Source organism: Pseudorasbora parva, chromosome 13 (genome assembly GCF_024679245.1).
Source record: "Pseudorasbora parva isolate DD20220531a chromosome 13, ASM2467924v1, whole genome shotgun sequence".
Classification (NCBI taxonomy): domain Eukaryota; kingdom Metazoa; phylum Chordata; class Actinopteri; order Cypriniformes; family Gobionidae; genus Pseudorasbora; species Pseudorasbora parva.
Genome location: NC_090184.1, coordinates 35,569,583 through 35,593,047, shown reverse-complemented (window position 1 = coordinate 35,593,047; position 23,465 = coordinate 35,569,583). Strand labels below are relative to the sequence as shown.

Below are 23,465 nucleotides of genomic sequence, written 5' to 3'. Positions count from 1 at the left end.
TAGAAATCCACCTATCATCACATACTTAATATGACATCTAAAGTATATGACGATGGGTGAATTTCTAGAGAATTAATCTTATTAATACACTGCTGCCAATATTGGCTTTTAATAAAACTTGGTTGTCTATGCAGTAGAAACACAATTTCTTTAGTCATTTTTATAATCGGTTAAAGGGATAGTTCACCCAAAAATGAAAATTTGATGTTTATCTGCTTACCCCCAGGGCTTCCAGATGTAGGTGTGTTTGTTTCTTCAGTAGAACACAAATGAAGATTTTTAACTCCAACCGTTGCTCGTATAATGCATGTCAATTGTTTTTTTCTATAAGAGTCACTATAAGAGTGAAAAACACATACACATATACGAATCCATATTAAAACCTGTGGCTCGTGGAGTCACATTGATGTCTTAAAACACGAAACGATCGGTTTCTTCAAGAAACAGAAAGCTATGTATGGTATTTATTTTTTTACCTCATATCAGACGAATCTCATCTAGTATTCCCAATGCCATTACTTCCGCCGGAGAAGGTCAAAATGACGGCGCGATCATATATGTGTACAAAGATGCCTCATTTGACAGATCCACACAGGCCCTAATGAGGATTGTTTGTGTATATATATATATCAAGTTTTCCGTTGGACATTGGACATTGGCCGGGAAAAAAATTAAATATCCGACAAAATGAAATCTTTTCGGTCAAATTGTCAGATTAAAGCTGCCTTTTATCGATACCGTAAGCCTGCGACGTGATGCCCTCGCCCTTGCCAGCGCTCCGTGGCTATGGAGGCAGCAATTGCAATTCTCCACAGCCTGCGAAGTCCTCATATGTGATTTCCGCGAAATGTATCCAGAGTGGACCGAGCTCGCCAAGATAGCCTGTGTAATCCCTGTCTCGAGTGTTCCTGCAGGGAGGGGGGTCTCGCTGCAGAATCGGATAAAGACGAAGCAGTGAAGTCGCCTTGCGGAGATCAACGCGGCTTAAGAGCATTGCAAGTTGTGGAGAGACACTGGGAACTTTTGATTTTAAGTCGGCAGCTGCACAATTCAGCACTGCAAAAAAGCGTAAAAAGTAGCCATTTGTTTGTTCAAGTTCATTTGTCAAGGAGTCATTTCACACGGTGGCCAATTTAAATGTTACTAACTAAATGAGACATACTGAGTTTATAATTAAATTTATTAATTGCGTTTAATTATTGCATCTAAACACAATAGTGTTGTGCCAAGATTTTTCACGTGAATAAAGGCAAATAGATTTTCACACTTTGCTTATAATCCCTGGTCTAGTCTGTTAAACTTGTCAGAAGTTCTCGTTTCTAATCTGTCCATTTTTTCCCTCATAAAACCGAATACCATCAGTGGTTGTACGTCAAGAGCAGGAACAGTTTTTGTGCATTTTGTTTCGTGATCTGACCGGAACAAATAGAAAGTCTCTGCAACGGCGTTAAGCGTTAGATTAAAGCACTCGTCTGTGTGGAGACTGCATGAGCTGCGAGAGAAATCTGCAGCACTGATAACAGCGGCAACGAGCGCCAGATCGCTTCTTATTTAACAAACAAACAAAATGATACTCTTCTAGTTAACCAAAGATGTTTTGTTTGTATTAGTTAGGTTAATCCGTGAAGCAAGATGTTTTAAAAAAGTGGTGGGGACATGTCCCACCTGCAAAGTACACCTATGAGTTAAAAAAATTGATTGATTGATGCCAATCGGACGTTCATGTTTTTTTTTTCCCGTCTATTTGAAAGTTAGGCTAATAAACATGTTGCATTTACGGCCTGATTATGTCTTTTTTTTTAAGTTACATAAACTGCTTTTAGTAGTTTTTGACCGGCATATCATCAAAATGTCCGGCACCATTTTTTCCTTGCGGAAACTCTGATTAGGCTTGGGCGGTATCCAAATTTTGATACCGTCAAACCTCCTCCCTATTTTACCTCGGTATACGGTATTACCGTGAATAATTAAAACATTATGATGTAAGGCTCAGACAGCGTCAACAAACTGTTGGCTTGGCATATATATATATATATATATATATATATATATATATATATATATATATATATATATATATATATATATATATATATATATATATAGGCCTATATTTTTATTTTATTTTTTACATTTGAGCCCCTGCCCCTGAGAAACTCTGCACGTTTTATGCTTACCGTTATGAGACAATTGTCAGACAATTGACTTTTTTTTTTGTGAGTCCCATGTCCACTTGATTTTTGTGGAGTTCATGCTTATTGCTTACATTGCCAGCTGTGTGACAAAAGGCTTCGGCAATATTACAGCATAGTCCGAGGGTGCGCTCGGTTTTTCATCCACGCAGCAGTGAGTGGATGGTGGTTTCGGATATGCGCCCTTAGGTTCAAGGTATTTCCATCTCTCGCGGTCATCTTTTTGTTGCACAATTTGCAAATTGCCTCGTCTGTATTTACCGTCAAAACCCAAAATACTTCCAAACTGCAGAAGTTTCGAGACCGAATAACTCAGTGCCCGACTCGCCGTCTTTTCCCCTCTCTCTCTCTCTCTCTCATCCACGCTGTCACAACAACGCATACACATATTTAGGCATTTAACAAATAAATAGTATTTAATATGTAAATAGTTTAATTAGTTCAACTTATTAAATATTTAATAATTAATTGTTGATCAGCAATATGTAAGTTGATCTGTTTTTTTTTTTTTTTTGACGGTTTGACGGTATTGAAACTGATACCGTTGCTATTTTTAGATCCCGCGGTATACCATTTTACCGTATTACCGCCCAAGCCTAACTCTGATATATATATATTTATATATAAATGCTGTTCAGTTTCTCGCAGAAGCCGCTTGTTTTGTGTTTTAAGACTTTAATGTGTCGCCACGAGCCACGGGGTTTGATATGGATTCATATGTGTATGTATTTTTTACTCTTATAGTGACTCTTATAGAAAAACACCCCATTGACATGTATTATACAAGCAAAGTGAAAAATCTTTATTTGTTTTCTACTGAAGAAACAAACACACCTACACCTGGATGTCCTGGGGGTAAGCAGATAAACATAAAGTTTAGATTATTCGGTGAACTATCCCTTTAAAACTCTTTTTTAAAGGGTTTTAAAAGGGCTGTGGCATTCCCTTTTCCCTAACACCCATAATGCCCTTTTGATTTTGACATCACCCGTCTGTCTGTGGGCAGAAATTGCAGACAAAAATTTCGTTATCAAGAGCTCTGTTAAAAGTCCTCCTGATAACGCAAAATGACGTGTTGTGTATTCAGCGAATTTTTGCTGATGAATATACATGGAAATCTGGATACCAACATTGTAACAATGCAAAGTTGGTTGAAATAGCTGAACTTATCCATTAAACAGCCAAAAATATTGTTGTGAGTATGATTGTTTATGTATGGTTTGAAATATATGCTGGTGACATTTGATGTTACATTTGAAATCAGTTAAGCAGACGTCTAAAAACAAACGACTAAATGTGAAATGAGTATGCATGCTAAAAAGAGAAACTATGCAGGGGAGGGCTGTAAAGTGTGAACCGATCTGAGCCTTACACAGATGTGTCATTTCCAAAGAAGGGAGGCTTTCGATAATGTGCCAGCAAATGTGTTTCCCTGCTCTTGTCTTACTCAAATCCTTTACTTGGGTTGAATGTCATTCCTGTTTTGAATGCCATGAAGGAGAAATGAAATTAGAGCGGTGTTTGCTGTAAACATGTGACAAAAGGTTTTGATTGTTGTGTTTGTTAGACAGTAACATGCTTAATGTTACAAGCGGTTCAGCAGCCTAATGATGAAAGAAGGAGAGCGATTGAGGGCATTGATATCATGGAAATGTGCTTGTGTGCGTTGATTGATATGCCTTTGTGCGTTCCTGCTTTCAATTGCAACGGCGTGACTCAGTGTGTGTGTGTGTGTGTGTGTGCCTGCATGTTAAATTCAATTATAGCATCTATCTGGTCTTGGCTCTTCAGTGTATCTAATGGCCCACTTGCGACATGATGCAAATGTCAGTTTCTGTGACCACTTTAGGCAGATTTTAAGCATATGGTCACACATCTCTCACTCTTAAGCTGAGAGCTTCAGGGAGCTGAAGAGATAGTGGCCCTGTTAATGGTGCTGTAATGACTTGGCATTGCCCCCAAACACATGCAACTAGAGTCTGTTCCTTAGAGAACGGAGAAAACTACATCCCTGTGGGAGTTCTTAAGTGTATTACAAGGAAAGATCAACAGTGTAATTAAATGTATGTCATAGACTCATTATGGATCTGATTTGGTGTCATTATTAGCCAACGGTAATGAGTTTCATGTCTTTAGAGCTGTTTACAGCCACCTGAGAAAGCTGCCTTAGGAGGAAACATTTTAAGGCATCATAAGCGTGCTACTGAGACAAAGACTGTTCTAAAAGGTAGGTGTCTTAAGATACCTAACTTTGACCAAGGTTTTAAAGGGGGGATGAATTGAGAAATCAACTTTTCATTCAGCCTTTGATATATAAAAGTTCATCATGATATAAGAATATCTTGTAAGTTTCGGAGCTGAAAACTTCCTTGTTAGTCAAAGAAAATCTTTTATTGACACGAGGCCCAGAAAACACTCAATCTCAGAGTATTTCGACCCTTGACATTATCAAATGCTGAAACTCCGCCTCAACAGAGGCCTCAAACTCCGTAGCCACACCCACCGACTCGCTATATCGCGTCTAACTTCTAAACAATAAACATACCACATAAACTTCATTCGAATTCCAAAATTATGAATGCATGGATGAACTTTATTTTTAATGAGGATCCAGCTCCCGTGGGGAAAACATTGCGTCTGTTTCTTCATTTGACCACTAGTTGTTTGTAAACAAGAGACTGGATTTGCAGACAGGATGAGATGAATAAACTAACACACTAATGTAAGTAGATTATATTTTCTTTTAATATGTGAAAGTATTGCATTTGCATTGTTACAGATCGTATTGATCGTGTACGAGTCTAACTGAACATACTGTAGCACGCTGTCACAGGCTGGAGAATCCTTTATTTGTTGGTTCATTGCGATTCGGGATCAGACTCGAACATGTATGAGCAGGGCACGCAAAGCCCAACGTCCCGGGGATATGTATTTTCCAGACATGTTACAAATCGTATGTCCGGACTGCTGACGGGCTATCTTAAAGCTACACTGTGCGATATTTTCCCCCATCTAGCGGTGTAAATGTATATGACAATCCAGTGAATATTAGTTTCTGTTCCTCTCAATTCCGATTTCGTTTTAACTCCTACGGTGGCCGATTTAGTCCAAGATTAACATGGCTTCCAGTTCGACCTCGTTCATGACTGCCATCGAGTGTTAAAACGCGAAAAGCGAAGCTTGAATTTACGGGTATGTCCCTCTTTGGCTAATGTACTTTCAAGATGGAGGGGCAACATGGTGACCGGCATTCAAACCCTCACCCGTATGTATGGCATATTATAGACTTATGAAAATACTTTATTACTTGAAAGAAGTAAATATACATTAATGAGCACATATATTTTTGAACGAACTAAGTGTTTTTAGCTAAGAATAAACTAAAAAAGTTACACAGTGTAGCTTTAAATAGTGAAGTAACATTCTTTTTTAATGTGTTTTAATGTGGTCACTCTCTTAACGTGATATTTAAAGGGCGTGCATGTGTGTGTGTGTGTGTGTGTGTGTGTGTGTGTGTGTGTGTGTGTGTGTGTGTGTGTGTGTGTGTGTGTGTGTGTGTGTGTGTGTGTGTGTGTGTGTGTGTGTGTGTGTGTGTGTGTGTGTGTGTGTGTGATGCACGGTTTGTGGTTATATTCACTAGTCAGGCGGGCCAGTAATAAAAAAAATAACATTTCCAATCAATCGTGGGTGGATGAGAGATGAATCATTGTGTTTGTTTGATAAAGACATTTTGCAAGCCCTGTGGGTGATTTGGTTGCCGTGTCCCCTCACAATTTCAAAACAATCCCTCGTGTGTACTGACAGGGAGCGGACTCTCATTAAATATGCAAATCTTATCCAATCCTAGCTGTGGGCGTTTACTTCTAAGTTTACAGTGCGGCACACCCATAAAAACCGAGCTTTTCTTCAGAGAGGCTCAAAACCAGGGTACAAAATAGCCTATAACTTATTCATTATGATGTGTTTGAATGTAAAAACCACGCAAACATCATTAATTGACCTCAGACAATAGTATAATAAGCCAGTTCATAACCCCTTTAAGGTTACTTATCCTTTACATCGTAGGAAATCTCATAATAAATTGTGAGAGAATATCTCCAAGATTCCAAGGTAAAATAAATATAAATAAATTGTTTATGCAGATTGCTAAACACTGAAAGTATTTCAGCGTAATTTAATTATTTCCCTTATTAGAGTATTTCTTATTATGCCATTAGCAACATTATCAAAATTAATTATGATAAATTATTTTACTTGTCTAACCTACATGCGCTGTATGACAGCTGTGGCAGAGCAGGAAAAGTATTATCCCCTGCCATGTCTTATAATTATGATGCAACCAAACAATAAAGGGAACAGCTGTTGAATAAGACTTTTCTAGGTGCATTTTGCTCCCAGACAAAGACATTGTGACCTCCCCAAAGGCAAACTAGCTCTCATGTTTCTCTCAAGCTCTTTTTGAGTGTTTTTCTAGATGCTGATGACATCAGTCAATATGTCATCAGGATGCTGCTGTTTATTGTTATGATTTCCTCAAGGTTGTATCTAAGCTATACTATTATTTAGTTTGCTTCACTGAAAACAAAAAAAAACATTAGCTTTGACAAAAAGAAAGTTGAATCCCCATGAGTCAAACAGAGCATAAAAAACATCTTGTTCCAATTTAGATGCATGTGTCTCCCACACATTGTTTATTCATATCGGATGCTGTCCAATTATGCTTATTTTCAAAAAAAAATATTGTTCTTTTTTAGATTTACTAATGTGGGGATGTATTAATCATAGGATTTGATCAGAGCAGGAAGTTCTAATTGTGGACTTTTGAAATATATCTGAAATCGGTGGCTTTTGAAAAGGATTATTGAAGCTTAAGCTTGTTAACATAGACTTGTGTTATATCATTCATGCATTTATAATGGATTTTTAATTAATTAATTATTTTATTTCCTGTAGTGGATTCATCGTTTGCTGTGTAATAGCATTAGCTATTACTGTGTGTCCAACAAGGGATTTGTCTGTCCACATTGAAAATAAAAATGTAGAAAGTGACATTCATATTCACAACCAATTGAAAGATAATAATGTTTCATGTACATTTATGAGGAGAAGAAATATGGACCAGTGAGATAAAAATGGGTGAGGATTCACAGCAGGAATATAAACCACGCAATCAGCAAAATGCCCTTTTGCAATACTGTTTGTAATCAGAAAAAAAAAGAAATTTAAAATTTGAATTAAAAAAGAAAATGTAAAAAAAAAAACACTTATAATTAAAAATCGTATGAGTCTATTGTAAATAGAATCATAACAGACAGTGAGTTTGTAAAAAAAGACACATCTCTCCTCAGGTACACACAAACACACACACAGAAGCGTGTGGCATAACCAAAGGTCACACCAGTTTGCAAAACAGCATGTTCACAAGCCCTGTGTGGTGCAGCATCGACAACCTGTGTGTGAGATCGGTAATTTAGGAAGGCTTTGTTTGAAGTGCTGCTCGACGTGTGATTTGAGCTCAGGCTGATGAAGCGCTGGGAGGAGGGACAGAGAGGTGTCTGGAGAGAAATTCAGTCATTTGGTGGATTAGAAAACTTACAGATGGAGTCATTAGGGAAGAACATGTTTGTTAGGGTGTGTGTAGGCAGTGAATGTCGAGAAGGGGTGCAAGCACGTGTTGTTTCCTCTGTTAGTGACGCACATTAGAAGGAGATCATCAGGTGATGTCATTATTTGTCGTCACGGTTCCTGAAGTGGGCCGGTTTAGCCATGTGGTCAGGTGGGCAGGTTGGTTGTGGCGGGTCGATGGCATCTATGGGAAGGACAGGGCCTAATGAAGTGAGTGGGCTGCTGTGCCTCTCGGCCGGTGGGGAAGCCACAGCTGTTCGCCCCTCTGATCCCCACTGTGTGGCTGAGGGAGGAAATACCCCACCGTGCCCATGCTTACTTAATAATTGATCCTGTCAATCGGCCCTATGCCTCAGAAGAACAGAAGATGTGGTGGGGGTGTTAAGGACCTCTTGATTTGTCTTAATCAAATTTGGACAAAAACACCTGAGGATTGAGTTTTTTTAAAGCCAATATTAAATGAAACCCGTTTGCTTTCCTAATTCATGATTTCTGATCTTATTGCCTGGTCTTTCCATGCATCAATTCATATCTCTGTATTTCCCCTAATCACTCATGCTCTAAGCTTCTATGCTTGAAATGCAATTCATTCATTAATTTGCTCATTGAAAAACACTTACATAGATGATATTGTATCACATTCCATTGCTTCATCTTGCACAGCTTTCTTGAAATCTCTTCCAGTAAAAATGTAGAAACATTTTTTTCAGAGAGTTTGGAAGAGAGAGGATTTGCTCATAAAGTCACTAAAGTTAGATGTTTGTGAACAGCGATACCTGTATGATCTTGTGGCTGGACTATTCAGTATCACCCAGTTTCCTGAACTTATTAAGAGCTGATCTGGTGAAATATTGAGTATCGTGTGTCATGGTGGATACAGTGAAAGGATGTTTGTGTAGTCAGTATTGATTGTACGAATGCATTCAGCAGAATGTAGAGAACACTGATGTCTGAGAGACCATATTAACTCTGAGTACTGACTTATGGCAGACAGGAGAAAGCCTGTTGCCACGGAGACCGCTCTCTCTCTCTCTCTCTCTCTCTCTCTCTCTCTCTCTCTCTGTCTTTCTACTGCTCTTTTAGATTATACTGGCTGTAGTCTCTTTTTCTCTTTCTGTGACTCTCTCGCATTCTTTAACTTTTCGTAAAAACCAAAATGACCTTTTTTGTATTAAGTGACTTTAAATTAAGTCTTGAGAGATTAAATAATGTGTTTCCTAACCAGGTGAGAAGCAACAAGTTAGAGGTGAAGAAATTGTTTAATAAAGTCATAATTTGTGTTTGTTTTTGCAGACAAAAATTAGCCTAGAAATCTAGACGCACCCTAGCGGCAGCAAATCTAATCTGCCATGAGTCTCGTCTAGCAACTCTCAATACCTTCTGAGCTGTAAAAACCAAACTCTGGTCGGGCCAATCACATCGTGTATAGAGTCGGTGGGCGGGGCTTAACATAATGACGGCCGAGTTGCGCTTGCGCGTGCTACTAGTAAACACAGAAGCTGGCGAACAGCGGTCTTTCGAATCAGCTTTAACCACGACTCTGGAAGACTTGGAGTTAAGCTTTTCTCTAAAAAAAAAGAACAAAGAATGGCACTGAAGTCATTCTTAAGAAGGGAAGATGTGTTCTGAGTTTTGCCGACCGGATACGGCGAAAGTTTAATCTGTCAACTAGCTCCACTTCACCTTCGTTGCTCTGGTTGGTTGTAGCGCTATCCTATCGCTTGCAGAGGGAGTTTGAAAGACAACCGTTTATCCCGCCCCTCGGATTGAGCCCTGTCAATGGTGAGTTTCCAGACCAAACATCTTGATGTGGCTCTGGCTTGTTGTCAGGCTAGACAAAAATTATCCTTGTCACTTCATAAAATTAAGGTTGAATCACTGGAGTTAAATGGACGATTTTAACAATGTTTTTTTTACTACCTTTCTCGACCTTGAAAGTGTTAATTAAATTGCTGTGTATAGAGAGATCAGAGAGCTCTCAGGTTTCATCAAAAATATCTAAATTTGTGTTCCAAAAGATGAACAAAAGTCTTACGGGTTGGGAACGACAGTAGGGTGAGTTATTAATGACAGAATTTAACTGTCTCTTTATTTGGGAAGAAATATATGTATGAAAGTATCAAACATATTATTAAAGTGTAATATAATAATAATTATAGCCTTTCAAAACCTAGGAGATGCAGAGCATGTGGACAAAAGTATACCGTCTATAAAAGTCTATAACCCATTATACCCATTTCACCAGAACACCAATACCAGAACATATGTATTATTTTATTTTATGTTGTATATTGACACTAGCATCATGATATTGGAACTCAGCAAAGTGAGCTTAATTAACACAAACTAAGAAAAAAGAAAGGCACAGAAGAGAGAGCGAGACAGACTTCCCCAGAGGGCTCTCCTCCAGCTGCCTGTTCTATTTGTACTGATCTCTCTCTCTCTCTCTCTTCTTTGTCTTAAGCAGATTTGGGCTTTTTTATTTACTGTTTTTCATCCCCACACACACTGGCAGAAATTGGCTGGGGCCCACATTGCAAAATCCAAAGGTTTTCTGTACACATGCAAATCAGTGGCTGACTGTGAACTCACGACCGCCAGGGGTCCTGAGAACATCTTGTAAACTTGTAGTTAAGTAGCTGCTCTCATTTTATTTGACAGTACAAGACAATGGTATAATGGCACATTTTACATCAGCAGCCTGCACGTTGACAACATACACGCATGCACGCACACACACTGAAATACACTCCAGAGGTACCACAATCATGAAAACCTGAAAATATTAGATAGACGCATTATAGTTAAAATGGTTTTCTGTATTTTATTTGATCTCAAAACGATTAATACGACGTTTTTCGAAACGACTAATGTTTTTATTTATATTATTTACTGACTCTTATTTACATTATTTATTTTAATGTAGCCTATATAATTGCTTCTGTTATAACGGTCCATTTTTAAATTTGTAACTGTTACGTGCTTTTCTTCTCTTTCTCTTTTGAGCAGAGATTGTTCTTGTAAATACTTTCCAACTTTTAAGTAATAAAAGTGTAGGCTAGATTTATATTGCAGCGTTTCACTACTAAGAATAACCAGGCCCGGCTGGTTTAATCTCTTTTGGCTGCATTAATAAGGAACTGCAAGGTCACTGTTTTGGCCGTAACCCATCCCGTACAAAACAAGGGAACGCTGTGTGAACTCCCCACTTCTCTCCTGAGCTCTACCTCTATGGGATGATTTTAAACTCAAAATGATTAAAGGGTTAGTTCACCCAAAAATGAAGTTCATGTCATTAATGACTCACCTTAATGTCGTTCCTCACCCGTAAGACCTCCGTTCATCATCGGAACACAGTTTAAGATATTTTATATTTTAGTCCCAGAACATATGCAGTCAATGCCCACTTTACTGTCCATGTCCAGAAAGCTAATAAAAACATCATCAAATTAGTCCATATGTGACATTAGTTGGTTGATTAGAATCTCTTGAAGCATCGAAAATACATTTAGGTCCAAAAATATAAAAAACTATGACTTTATTCAGCATTGTCTTCTCTTCCGTGTTCCTCCAAAAAGATTCAAGCGGTTCATGAATCAGTGAACACCACACCTGTCCCTAACCCTACCCTTAAACTTACCCATACAACATACCTGTCCATAACCTAACCCTTAAACTTACCCATACAACATACCTGTCTATAACCTAACCCATAAACTTACCGATACCACCACACCTGTCCCTAACTTTACCCTTAAACTTACCCCTATACATCACCTGTCCCTAACCCTACCCTTGAACTTACCTATAGCACCACACCTGTTCCTAACTTTACCCTTAAACTTACCCCTATACCTCACCTGCCCCTAACTTTACACTTAAACTTACCTATAGCACCACACCTGTCCCTAACTTTACCGGTATCCCACCTCAACATCAGCAAAAGTGTTTTGCAATACAATACGAACACAATAAGTACATAGTACTTATTTTTGTATGTAAGTACATAGGAGTTAAGGCCACCTAATATAAAATGGGACCCTTTTTTTCTTTTTTTCCACACAATAATTTTCTAATCTCACTCTGACCCTTTAATCGACCCTTTAGTTTTGTTATTGTACCATTAAGACTTGAGCAAATTAATTACTAGGATTATTACTTTATTACTAGAATTAGGTTTGTATGAATAATGACAACTTATTCTTGATACTTGTACAGATGGTACTCTAATTATTATGGTACTCAAAAAAATTATGTTTTTTTTGCCACCACGAGTACCATCACATGAATGTTTTGTAGAAATGCATTTCTACTCTTGACTGCTAAGTGGCACTATAACTATAGTGATGTTTAACTTTGCACAGAGAGCACAGCAGCAGCAACTTATTAACACAATGTTGTGTTAATAAGTTAATACACAAATGACCAAATATCAATAATGGTAAGATGCCTTAAGTATGTACTATTCCTTAACCTTCCTCCTCAACTCCGTTTGAATACATGATCCTGGCCACCATTATCGCCAACTGCATCGTCCTGGCCCTGGAGCAGCACTTGCCTGGAGAGGACAAGACGCCTATGTCTAAGAGACTTGTGAGGATACACCTACTACACACTTACATATACCGCCCTCCTCAGCTCCTCTTTTAGCTGTTTTTCTGTTTTCATGTGAAAGAATTTAATATAGATAAATCATTTTGGCCTAGTTATCTACTTACAGGTGTATATCCAGTAATTTTAGTTATGAGGGCACTTTCATATTCTTTACTTCCTCATATTCTTTATTCTTGACAACTTTATTCGCACTGTAGTTTCCCCCTTGAATTGCTCGCCACATGCTAATTATTCCCATTTAAAGAGTATTTCCCTACTGTTTTGCTTCAGTGACATATTTCAGAGAAGTGATTATTTAAACGGAGGCAAGTAGTGACACTCTCGCCTCACCAAATAAGAACTAAATTAAAACCAGGATCTTAATAATTGCTGTTCTTGGAGATTAATTGAATAGAACATTCTGGCTGTGTGTCAAAATCTAATGTGCACCCTACGTAGATGGCATTTTTTTAGGGTCAGTTTGAATTCTAGGTGTTTTATGTAGGTAGTTTCTGTTGTCTCAAACCCAATCTGTTTCCTTTTCTCAGGAAAAAACAGAGCCCTACTTCATAGGAATGTTTTGCCTTGAAGCTGGAATAAAAATCATTGCTTTGGGATTTGCATTCCACAAGGGCTCGTACCTAAGGAACGGCTGGAACGTGATGGATTTCATCGTCGTCCTGAGTGGGTGAGTGACAGGTGGTACTATCTTCTGAATGATGCTGAGTTTTGCTGATTTAAACCTTTTCAGATCAGGTTCAAGCATCTTCATTTCTTTAGAATTTCATTAAATGGGTTTCCTTCCACCTTCACTTTTCGTCTCGTAAAATTAGTTAGTAAGCTGAATCTTTTGATAGTTTCCCTGTATTTTGCACTGTAGATTTGTAGAGTGTCTCTTTGCGGGCAACTTTCTGAATTGGCGAGATGTTGCACAACACAAGGCTGTAGATTTTTTGGAATTCAGTGGACTTTCACCTCTTTTTACCTCAATAAACTCTGCTTGATTGAATCATCTGGGGAGAGTGTTAACTTTCAGACCAGGCTCAGTGGAGAAATGAACAGCACCTTGAAAACAAGAACAGATATTGCGTTAGTGCTGTCAAAACAGCAGTGTCAAGAAGTGACCTCCTCAAGGGAAAGGCTGCTGAAGTTTTCATTTGCAGAGTAAACCACAATTTAGAAGCCTGGATAAAGGGCAGAGGCCATTTTGCTTTGTACCGTAGTATTTTTCATCAGTTTTTCATTGAGGGGAGCCATCTAAAAGAGAAAGGAGGGAGAGAGAAAGAAAAAGAAAGACACTCACATACACAGTGAAACGTAACGATACATATGAAATATTAATCACTGTCATAGTGTTAAAGTACAAAGGGAGATGGGCTTCTTAGAGAATTTCACATGATTCCAGTTCTCTTTCATTATTGATGAGATCCTGGATCTTTGTCTGGTTTAAGAGAGGAAGAAAACGCGAGAAAGACTTTAACCTCTCAACCTATATTTCTCATTAGCTCGTAAGATGTATACTGACACCTGACATGCGCACACAGCAATAACAACACGGACAAACACCCTTGAATATACACCTCTGTTATGTGTAAGTTATGACAAAGTTGGTTATACACATCGTAATCATCAGAATCAAGAAATAATCATTTTAGAGGCAGTACAGGAGCAGGTCTCCTAATCATAAGGTTCAGAAGGGCAGAAGTGTAATTAGTTTGATGACAGGGAGTCTAAAAACCGTTTAACCGGATTCACATTAAGGCATTTCTCAAGACAAGTACAATACTTCACTTTGACCTCAGCATGAAAAGTGCTTCAGCATTGTTTCCTGGGCTCAACTGTGCAGACAATGCAATGGAAAGGCCTGCTGTCTATTATTGTCTCTGTGTTAATATTCCTCATCACATTCAGACTGCTAGCTGCAATGCAATTTTTATAATGTTGCTTAAGATTTAAGATGCGGAGCTGCTGAACAGTGGTCCAGGAAATCACAGATAGAATCACATTAAAATGGTAAACTGATAGCGTAAGCATTTTGAACTGCAGAGGCACTTTCAAAACTTTTTTCATAAATTGAATATGGAAGGCGATCGTCCGAAACTTTAATTTACAAATTTTACATTTTTCTTACACAAATGCATTTATTCACTTCAGAAGGCCTTTATTAACCCCCGGAGCCGTGTGAAGTACGTTATTTGATGGACAAACATATTTTTATGGACTTCAAAAACAGAGCTACAACTACTGCTATTAGAATGCTTGGATTAGCCAGGACTTTTTTAATATAACTCCAATTTTATCAATCAATTTTATTAATCTGAATGTCATATACACCTAGGATGACTTGAGGGTGAGTAAATCATGTCTCATTTAAATTTCTTGATGAACTATCCCTTTAATGCCTTTAATGATGTGTTGTACAACCGTACGTCTCTCTGATATGTAGATTTCCATGCTGGCACCTCCTACATAATTATGTGCCATGCATATTCTCTGGTAATCTTTAAATGATGAGGTCGGAGTTGAAATTGTGTGAATGATGAATATCATGTTACTACACATATACTATAAAGGCAAGGTGTTGTCCTTGCCCGTTGTAGCTTGATGCTTCCTAGAGTTCAGTACATAATTTTTTCTGATGGAGCAAGGGTGTAAAGTCAATAGTATTTTGTTAATGTGTGTAGAGGGGATGTAGGCAGTCAGTTTTTTTCCAAGTTTTCTCTGTTCCTTTCACTTGCACTTATCCTGTGTTCCTCCGTCTCGATGAAATGGTGAGGCAGTATTTCATCAAAGCCTTGCACCCTCATTAGGAGTTGAGTGAAGATTATAAGATCTGGTGGTATCAGATGAGTCATCGCCGCTCATTAGATTTTAATGAAGTCAGTTGCACAGAGAACAAGGAGAAAGAATGGAAAAATGAATGATAGAGAGAGGGAACAGGAAGAGGATGGAAAGCTCATTAAACATGTGACATCATTGTTACTACGTAAAAAATTGTATTCAAAATGTAATGGTAATTGCAGTTATTTTCTTAATTTATATTTTTTGTTATAGGCCCTGTTATTGCTGGGCCTGTGTTTTCCTTCTGTGTTTTCTGTGTGGTTTTGTTTGCAGATGTGCTGTTTAGTGGGGTGTGTGGTTTCCCACCTGAAGCTCGTTCTCTGGCTTATAAGAACTGCAGCGCTATGGTTGTGAGGGAGGGGGATCTCAAGCTTACAGTCCATTTCCATGCAACTAACTTTAACTTATACCGATTACTGATACATTTGTTGATTATGTTGTTTCATTTAATAAAGTAGTCTTTTCTCTACTTGCTGGTTCATGTCGCCTCTTGTTCATGTTACAATTGTTACAAAATGTTACAAATCAACAAATGTATTTGAATAATCAGTAATACAGTAATATAATACAGGACTGACAACCATATTCTGCACGGCTTAAAGGTGGGCTAAGTGCTATCTGGTAACCGTTGTTGATATTTCAAATCACCAAAACAAACACGCCCCTACCCCCGAAAGGGTCTTGCCCCTATTTTGATAGCGCCGCCCCACACATACGTAACCCAGAGGCATCAACGGCTATGACAGAATCTCTGTGTATTTAATCCAGGTCGAATATTCAGTGAAAAAGTCATCCCTTCTATCACAAAAACACAAACCGCTCATGAACAACTCGATAGAACACAAGCACACAGTCCAGCTAACGACATATTACAATTATGACAAAATTAGAGTCATAGCGATCACAAAATCACTCACTGTTCTCATGAACAACTCTTTAGGATGAGCCGACAGTCCAACTAACGACATATTACAATTATGACAAGATTAGAGATAGCGATCAAACTGTTCTCATGAACAGCTCTAGAAAACACAAGCATGACAGTCCAGCTAACGACATATTACAATTATGATCGGATAAGGGTTATATAGATCATGAAAAGAGTAAACAAACATATATTAGGAGTATAGTATCTTACTTGTCGGAGACATTGTGTGAGCTGATGCTTGAAGCACAGAGTGAGGAGATTTAGATGCTCCATACGGTGTGGAAATTAACGGGTCTTTATCATCGCTGAAGTGAGACACAATACGATCACAAATGGACTAACAAGCGAACATGACACACGAGCATAGTCAAGCAGCATATATTAGGCTAGTTGTCAGCTAATGTCAGTCATGTGTGACTAGTGTGTTTTGAATAATGACGTGCACAGAGAGAGCGAGCGCTCTTCTCACCATCAACAGTAGACATGCCCCTTACCTGCTGATTGGCTGGTTATTCCACTCGGCCCGTGTCCTTTTTCTAAAACGGTTTTGAAATAACACTTATCCCACCTTTAAGAACCGATTTCATTTAAGAATTAGATTTTCCTAAAAAAGCTTAAGTTTTAAGATACACTTTTGTAATACAGCTCCAGGGGCTAGTTGCATAAACATAGCCATTATATTATGAAGTGTCTTAAAATCTAGTATAACCCACTAGCAGTTAGTAAAGGGTCATTTAGTCTTACTTTTCGGTATCAAATTAGGCCAGTTTATGTTTTTATGTAACTGATTAAAAAAAGGGCAGAGTCTTAAAGAAAAAAAAAATACACAGTCTTAAAGAAAAAAAAGTCTAACTTGTAAGACTAACGGTTTATGCAACCAGCCCCAGGAACAGATTGGTTCATAAAAGTAACATTAGGCAAAAATGAAAGCCTTTCAGTTTGATTGAAGATTACAAAGGAAAACTTTATTCTTCTTTAAAATAACATGAACTGATAAATCATGCACCGTAAGACTAGGGACAAGTAAGTAGGCTTGCATATTGACTGGTTCATACACTTTGTTGACATGTGTTCTTGTGTCATTTCCAGTGTCACTGCATTCACAGTGTTCAGTGCACGTGGGTGTGTTTTTGTGCTAGTTATCATTCCTCTGCTCTTGACTGTGTCTTAGCAGCGTTGTGCACAGGAAGTACAGATTAGCGCAGTATGGTGGCATGGTGCAGAAGTCTGATTGTATAGTCACTGCGAGTAGGTGGATAAATGGTTTGCCAGTCCTTCCTTAAAGCCTATTATCGGCTGGCTTAGGACTCCAGTCATTTAAATGCAAATGGTGTCTTTGCAATCTTGGGCCTCATTGCAAGTCAACATCCAGCACCCAGAATCTTGGGGAATGAGAGGACCTCATCCCTAATGACATTAATAAGCACTGGTGTCTACTAGTCACCCGCCCCCTCTTTAAGCTGTGGGCATGTGGCATGGTGTACTCCCCTCACACTTTGTCTGCTCCTCTGCGGCTCTGCCAAACACGTAGAGCTCTCTTAGAGACCCTGATAAGCATCCTTCAGATCCACTGCACTGCCAATTTTAAGAAAACATGCATGCGCAACAGTAAACATGATTTATTTGGATGCTGAAAATGGTTTTCTGGCATACTACTTGAGACCTTAGAAGTGATATCAAAGATCAGTATAAAGCAGTCTCTTTTCTTTGCATTAAAACACATTTAACCCTTACAGACCCAGTTGTTGATATTCGTTGTACTGTTTTCTCACCTTTTAAAATCCCCCTGTAGTCATTAGTTCTATCCATTAAAGGGTAGAATGAATGAAGAACTTATTTGTCATTTTGATGATCAAAGATGAGTTTTAAAGGGTTAGTTTACCCAAAAATTAAATTTATGTCATTAATGGCTCTAATGTCGTTCCTCACCCGTAAGACCTCTGTTCATCTTCGGAACATAGTTTAAGATATTTTGTATTTAGTCCGACAGTGTAACTAAGTGTATGCACACTATACTGTCCATGTCCAGAAAGGGAATAAAAACATCATCAAAGTAGTCCATATGTGACATCAGTTGGTTAATTAGAATCTCTTGAAGCATCGAAAATACATTTTGGTCCAAAAATAGCAAAAACCTCGACTTTATTCAGCATTGTCTTCTCTTGCTCATTGTTTTCAAACCTCAAATAAATATTCAAACGGTCATGAATCAGCGGATTGATTCATGATTCAGATCGCCAATGTCACCTGATTTCAGTGTCACGTGATTTCAGCGGTTTGGCAGTTTGACACACGATCCAATCATGAATCAATAAGCTGATTCATAAATTTCATTTTTGGGTGAACTAACACTTTAAAACTAATCTTTGATCATCAAAATGACAAATAAGTTTTTTTTTTCTGTGAAAAAAAATTCTTCATGGTTTAAAATAGCTTGAATGTAACTACATCCTTGCTTCATTTAGTATATGCAGATTCATGAATATGCAAATTAGCATAATCTCCAGTCACTAGTTCAGAATAGCTGATCCATTCAACTTTTTGTAGTAAACACTACATGTTGCAAAAAGGAAATACTGGTTTATTTCAGCCGTATATGTTTGAACCAGAAACTGATTCAGAAGAAGTGGAAGAGTGAATTATACAGGGTTGTATACAAGTCAGGTGTCAGAATTGTAATGTGTTGTATGTATTGTTCTTTACATTAACATCATTAATATGATTAACATTTTGCTTGACTTAGACTATGTTATAACGAATAATGTGTTGCTAATGTTACAAAAACCATGATCTGTTTCAGAACGATTTAGCATAGTTAATGATATGCTAAAGCCCGCTCACACGTTGATGTGATTGGTTACAAGGTAGTTTGTGACGTCATTAACCCCAAATATTTCAAATTATGTTTTATTAACAAAGTTTGGAAGGAGCACGTTCAGATAATGAACCTAATTAACAGTACTTCACTTAACGATAAGAGGTATATACAGCAGACTCACCTTAGGGTAGGAGGCATATGTTTTACTGTGAATTTGTTAAGTAAATTGTGTTTTGTATCTATTTATATATTTAAGTATACTTTAAACTTTTAATAAATTGTTATATTTAAAGAAGAAAACAAAATCAATAAAAACGAAATGTTATCCATCATCGCTTTGTGAAGTATCGGTTCAGGTAACGTTTTAAAAGGCACCGGTGTTGTAAAAAACCCAAGCGATACCCAACAATGACCTGAATATGACAACATTCAGAAAAATTATATATATCTGGACTAAGCTTGTAAAAAATATAACAGGGTTAAAGACTGTAGTAGACAATAACCAATTTTGTGTGAGTATATGGCTTTTTGGACGATTCAAATTGTAAATAATTTCCTGCCAAGCTAGATGGTGTGATACATTTTAGAGTGGGAAATGCTGTTATATCTTTTTAAACCAAAGAGTCAAAGTTTGGCTGGTTAGTGTAAAGATGTTCTATAAAACATCTTTCTCTATTGACTCCTATTAAAAATGCAGAATCTGCTAAATGTTTGGCAAATAAATAAGTGTAGATTGTTCTTTTTCTTTACAGAGATCAGTTTTGAATATTAAGAATCAAGCATATGTAAACTTTTGAACTGATTCATTTGTGTACATTTTAGTGAAACAGATTATTGAGATCATTACTAAATAAAAAACTAAATTACATTTTTACAATCCCTTTAATTAGGCTAGCATGGCATGCTATTCTGGATTCCATCAACATTTCCATCATTTCCGTTGACCTCATGTTCAACATGCACATCCATTTGTTAAAATTAAATTAGAACGGCAGAATCAGTGTCGGAAAAACACACTAAACTCCAATTAATGCTAGGTTGTCATGCCTGGTGACAGGTAGCAAATATAAACACACATCCTAATGAGATTGTGTGCCTGGCCTGCTTCACATAAACCCAGCGGTAGCCTAATTATCATAAACAGCTGTTGATTAATTGATTGATCAGTTTAAATCTGGTCTCCCTTTCTCCCCACGGTTGTTTGCTCTAAAGAAACCGTGGCGTGAGCCTGCAATATATTTTCTTTACTCTTGGTGAACAGGCAGAAGCATATAGGCTCCTGACAGGAGTTATAAGTTAGTCCGCCGGGAGCCTGTCGCACCGCGGAGGTGTGTGCGCTATGACAGGACAGACAGCTGTCATCTGTGTATGGCCCCCATTGTTTTAGCAGGGCTTTACACCCACACTATTTTTAAGAAGTGCTAGGCTCCAAGGGACAATGCTGTAATGGAGAGAGCCGGGTGACGAGATGGCAGGAAAAAAGAGCTTGCCTTCGTTTTACCACAGCTCAGCTGTCAAATGCATGCTAGAGGAAACCCAGCTGATATATTCCTAATGAGGAGCATACAGAAGACAACATCAGTTGGACTATAGATAACACCGGTTTGCACATGTGAAGAAATATAGGCTGCATCCCTTATCCCATATTTCTGACACTAAGAATGTACTTCACTGGTAAGGAATATACACGTATAAATATATGGTGAAAAAAGTTAAAATGTTAATATATATTTTTAAAAATCTGTATATTTAAATTAAATTAAAGGGGTCAGATGTTTTGTGGGGTGCATTTATAATGTTAGAATGCTTTTTACATCAAAAATTAAATAAAAGTCATTTTTCCTGATTTTAACCCTCTGCTCTGAACGCTCTGTTTTAATGGGGGTGTCCTGTGAGAGTTCAGTGTAAACACCCACTGCTGTGACTGACAAATGTCTTTTTCCCATTTGAAATAGCTAAGCATTACTCTTTTAGAGCTTTTTTACTATTACAGCTCTCACGTTTTACTAATTGTGAAAAGTGTTGCATTACATTTAGATCTATGGCCTTATTAAGAACGTGGCATGAAAGGTTGCAGAGATGATCATTGTAGCCAATCACAGACACGTTGAGTGCATTAAAGCAGGATCTAGTCATTGCAACTCAGTTTCTGTACACTAACGAATGATTTCATCTTCACTAACAGTGCAAACATGATATAGTTAAGAGATTCATAGAATAAAACGTGACTGATAAACACGTCACTGATAAACTCAATAACTGATTGATTGACAGCTGCAGCATGTGCTGCTCCAAATTTTGCAAAGGGAGCTTTGTTTGATCGCTTTCTTATATAATTTAATCAGTTAAATAACAGATTAATTTCATTCTACTAAGAGAAACAGTGTAAGTTGACGTTTAGTCACTGGTTTGATTTACTGACACACAGACAAATATCTGACTGTACATGAATCATTACATTCAGATCAGGCATTTGTCGAAATTGTTAAAAATGTTGCTTAACAGGCAGTGATGAAGTAGGTGTTGATCTTCTTCTGCATAGGCAATGCTTGTCTTCCTTTGACATCATAGATCCCCACTGACGTTGTTTGCTGGGCCTGGTGACAATAAAAGCTTTTATTGGACTAACAAGGAAGTTTTCAGTTCTGAAACTTACAGGGTATTCTTATAGCATGTCAGGGTATTCTCTATGTCAAAAGTTTAAGGAAATTTTGATTTCTCAGTTCATGACCCATTTATGCAAGCTTATCAGTTATTGATAAGAATGTTTGAGAAAACCTTGTGTAGCCCCGTCCCTTTTCAGTGCTTGTGTAGCCCCGTCCCTTTTCAGTGCTGTTCTCGTTGTCTTTCAGTTTGTATTTTTACAGCATGAAGTTAAAATCGTACTGATTTATGAATAAAAGGCTTGTTTTAAAATCTTCCCACTCTACTGACATTTGTTATGACATCCGCTTCAAACATTACAATGCTCATGATCATTTTTGTTAACTCTCGGAATAAGAGTTCTTCACCAGCTTAATCTCTGACAGCAATGCCATAGAAATATACAGAGCTACCCCAAAAACAGAATCTCAAACACACAATTGTAAAGATTGCTGTGCACTTGTTTCTCTGTTGCATAAGGTCTATACAGTGCTGCCTTGCAATCTGGTGACCAAGCATCAGGATTTAGGACGAACTACTCCAATTCTTTTATTTACCATGTATGAGAACAAGCATGTATGCTGGTGTGCATGCACATGAGCTTGTGTGCTTCATTTGCACACATTGTGTGTGTTAATTATAGCGCCTGTCTAGCTGCTCCTTTACTGAGCCACGTGACTAGCACAATACAGCTTCTTCTGGATAATGCATTCACGCACTCTATCATTACCTCAGCTGCTGATGTAAGAACAGCAGGCTTGAGTCTTGACTATGTGAAGCAGATGCTCAGTGAGCAGGAACAGTGTGAAACTCCATGTCACCCTGAACTTGTGATTGTAGAGAGAGCTGTCGAGAAGCTGTTGTTTCTATAAAAATCCTTTTTATTTTTAGAGATGCACAGAATGCAAAAATCTTGGCTTTTTTTGTAAATGTGACGATGCCGATGCCGATTTTTGCAGATTCCGGTTTTCTTTCGAAGACTTTAATTGACAGCATATACAACCAAAAAAAGTTTCATTAAAAAATTCAATAATCAAATAAGAACAAATTGCAAACAACACTGCCCATACGGAAATGTAATATATGTCTATATATGAAATATCAATATATGCGATATATGTGATATATAAAGTAAAAACATATATGAAACATATTAGAAATTGGAACAATTCCATATATTGACATATAAATGTATCCCATATATTATGTATGTTAATGTATGTATAATACATATTTTGACATATAGGTCTCATATATGAAATATCCTAATATGCTCATATAGAGTAAAAACATAAATGCACATATATGCACAGCATCAGAAATTTCATATATTGACATATATCTTTAGTCCACATATTATATATGTTTAAATTATATATGTGACAAATCATTATCACTCTCAAATGCCGCAGAGTCTTAAAATCTATACTATGTATAAAACAAATGACATTTAAAATATAAAATATTTATAATGTTACTTATTGTCAGGTGAGGCAAGAGATGAAGGACTCAAGGGTGCAGAGGTTAATGGGCTTTTTATTAGACTTCAAAAATAAGCAATCGAAACAAACAAACCCCTTCATGCTTGTAACTGGCTCGCCTTAGTTTTTTATACAATAAGAAATCCTCAAAAAAACGTGAATTCACTTTTGCCAATAGTTTGTGTTCAAACTAACTGTAAGATTCTCAATGAGGGAGTGAAAATAAATTGTATCTATTTAACCACTGAATGAGATAACATAGTAACAATTAGCACATGGATGGAAATCCAAGACAGCATTGTGAATATCAAAGCTCAACACTATAAGTAGACAAATAAACAGTA

The 23,465-nt window shown here is 37.5% G+C and overlaps 1 protein-coding gene across 14 annotated transcripts in view; it reads left to right on the top strand.

Moving 5' to 3' along the window:
- The window catches only part of LOC137039041 (voltage-dependent R-type calcium channel subunit alpha-1E), a 185,961-nt gene that overhangs the window by 91,355 nt on the left and 71,141 nt on the right, over positions 1–23,465 (top strand). For all 14 annotated transcript variants that reach the window (XM_067414182.1, XM_067414188.1, XM_067414189.1 and 11 more), the window contains 2 exons: positions 12,305–12,410; positions 12,959–13,098. In XM_067414182.1, coding sequence (XP_067270283.1) covers positions 12,305–12,410; positions 12,959–13,098 — 246 coding nt within the window. The remainder of the gene's footprint in view (positions 1–12,304; positions 12,411–12,958; positions 13,099–23,465) is intronic.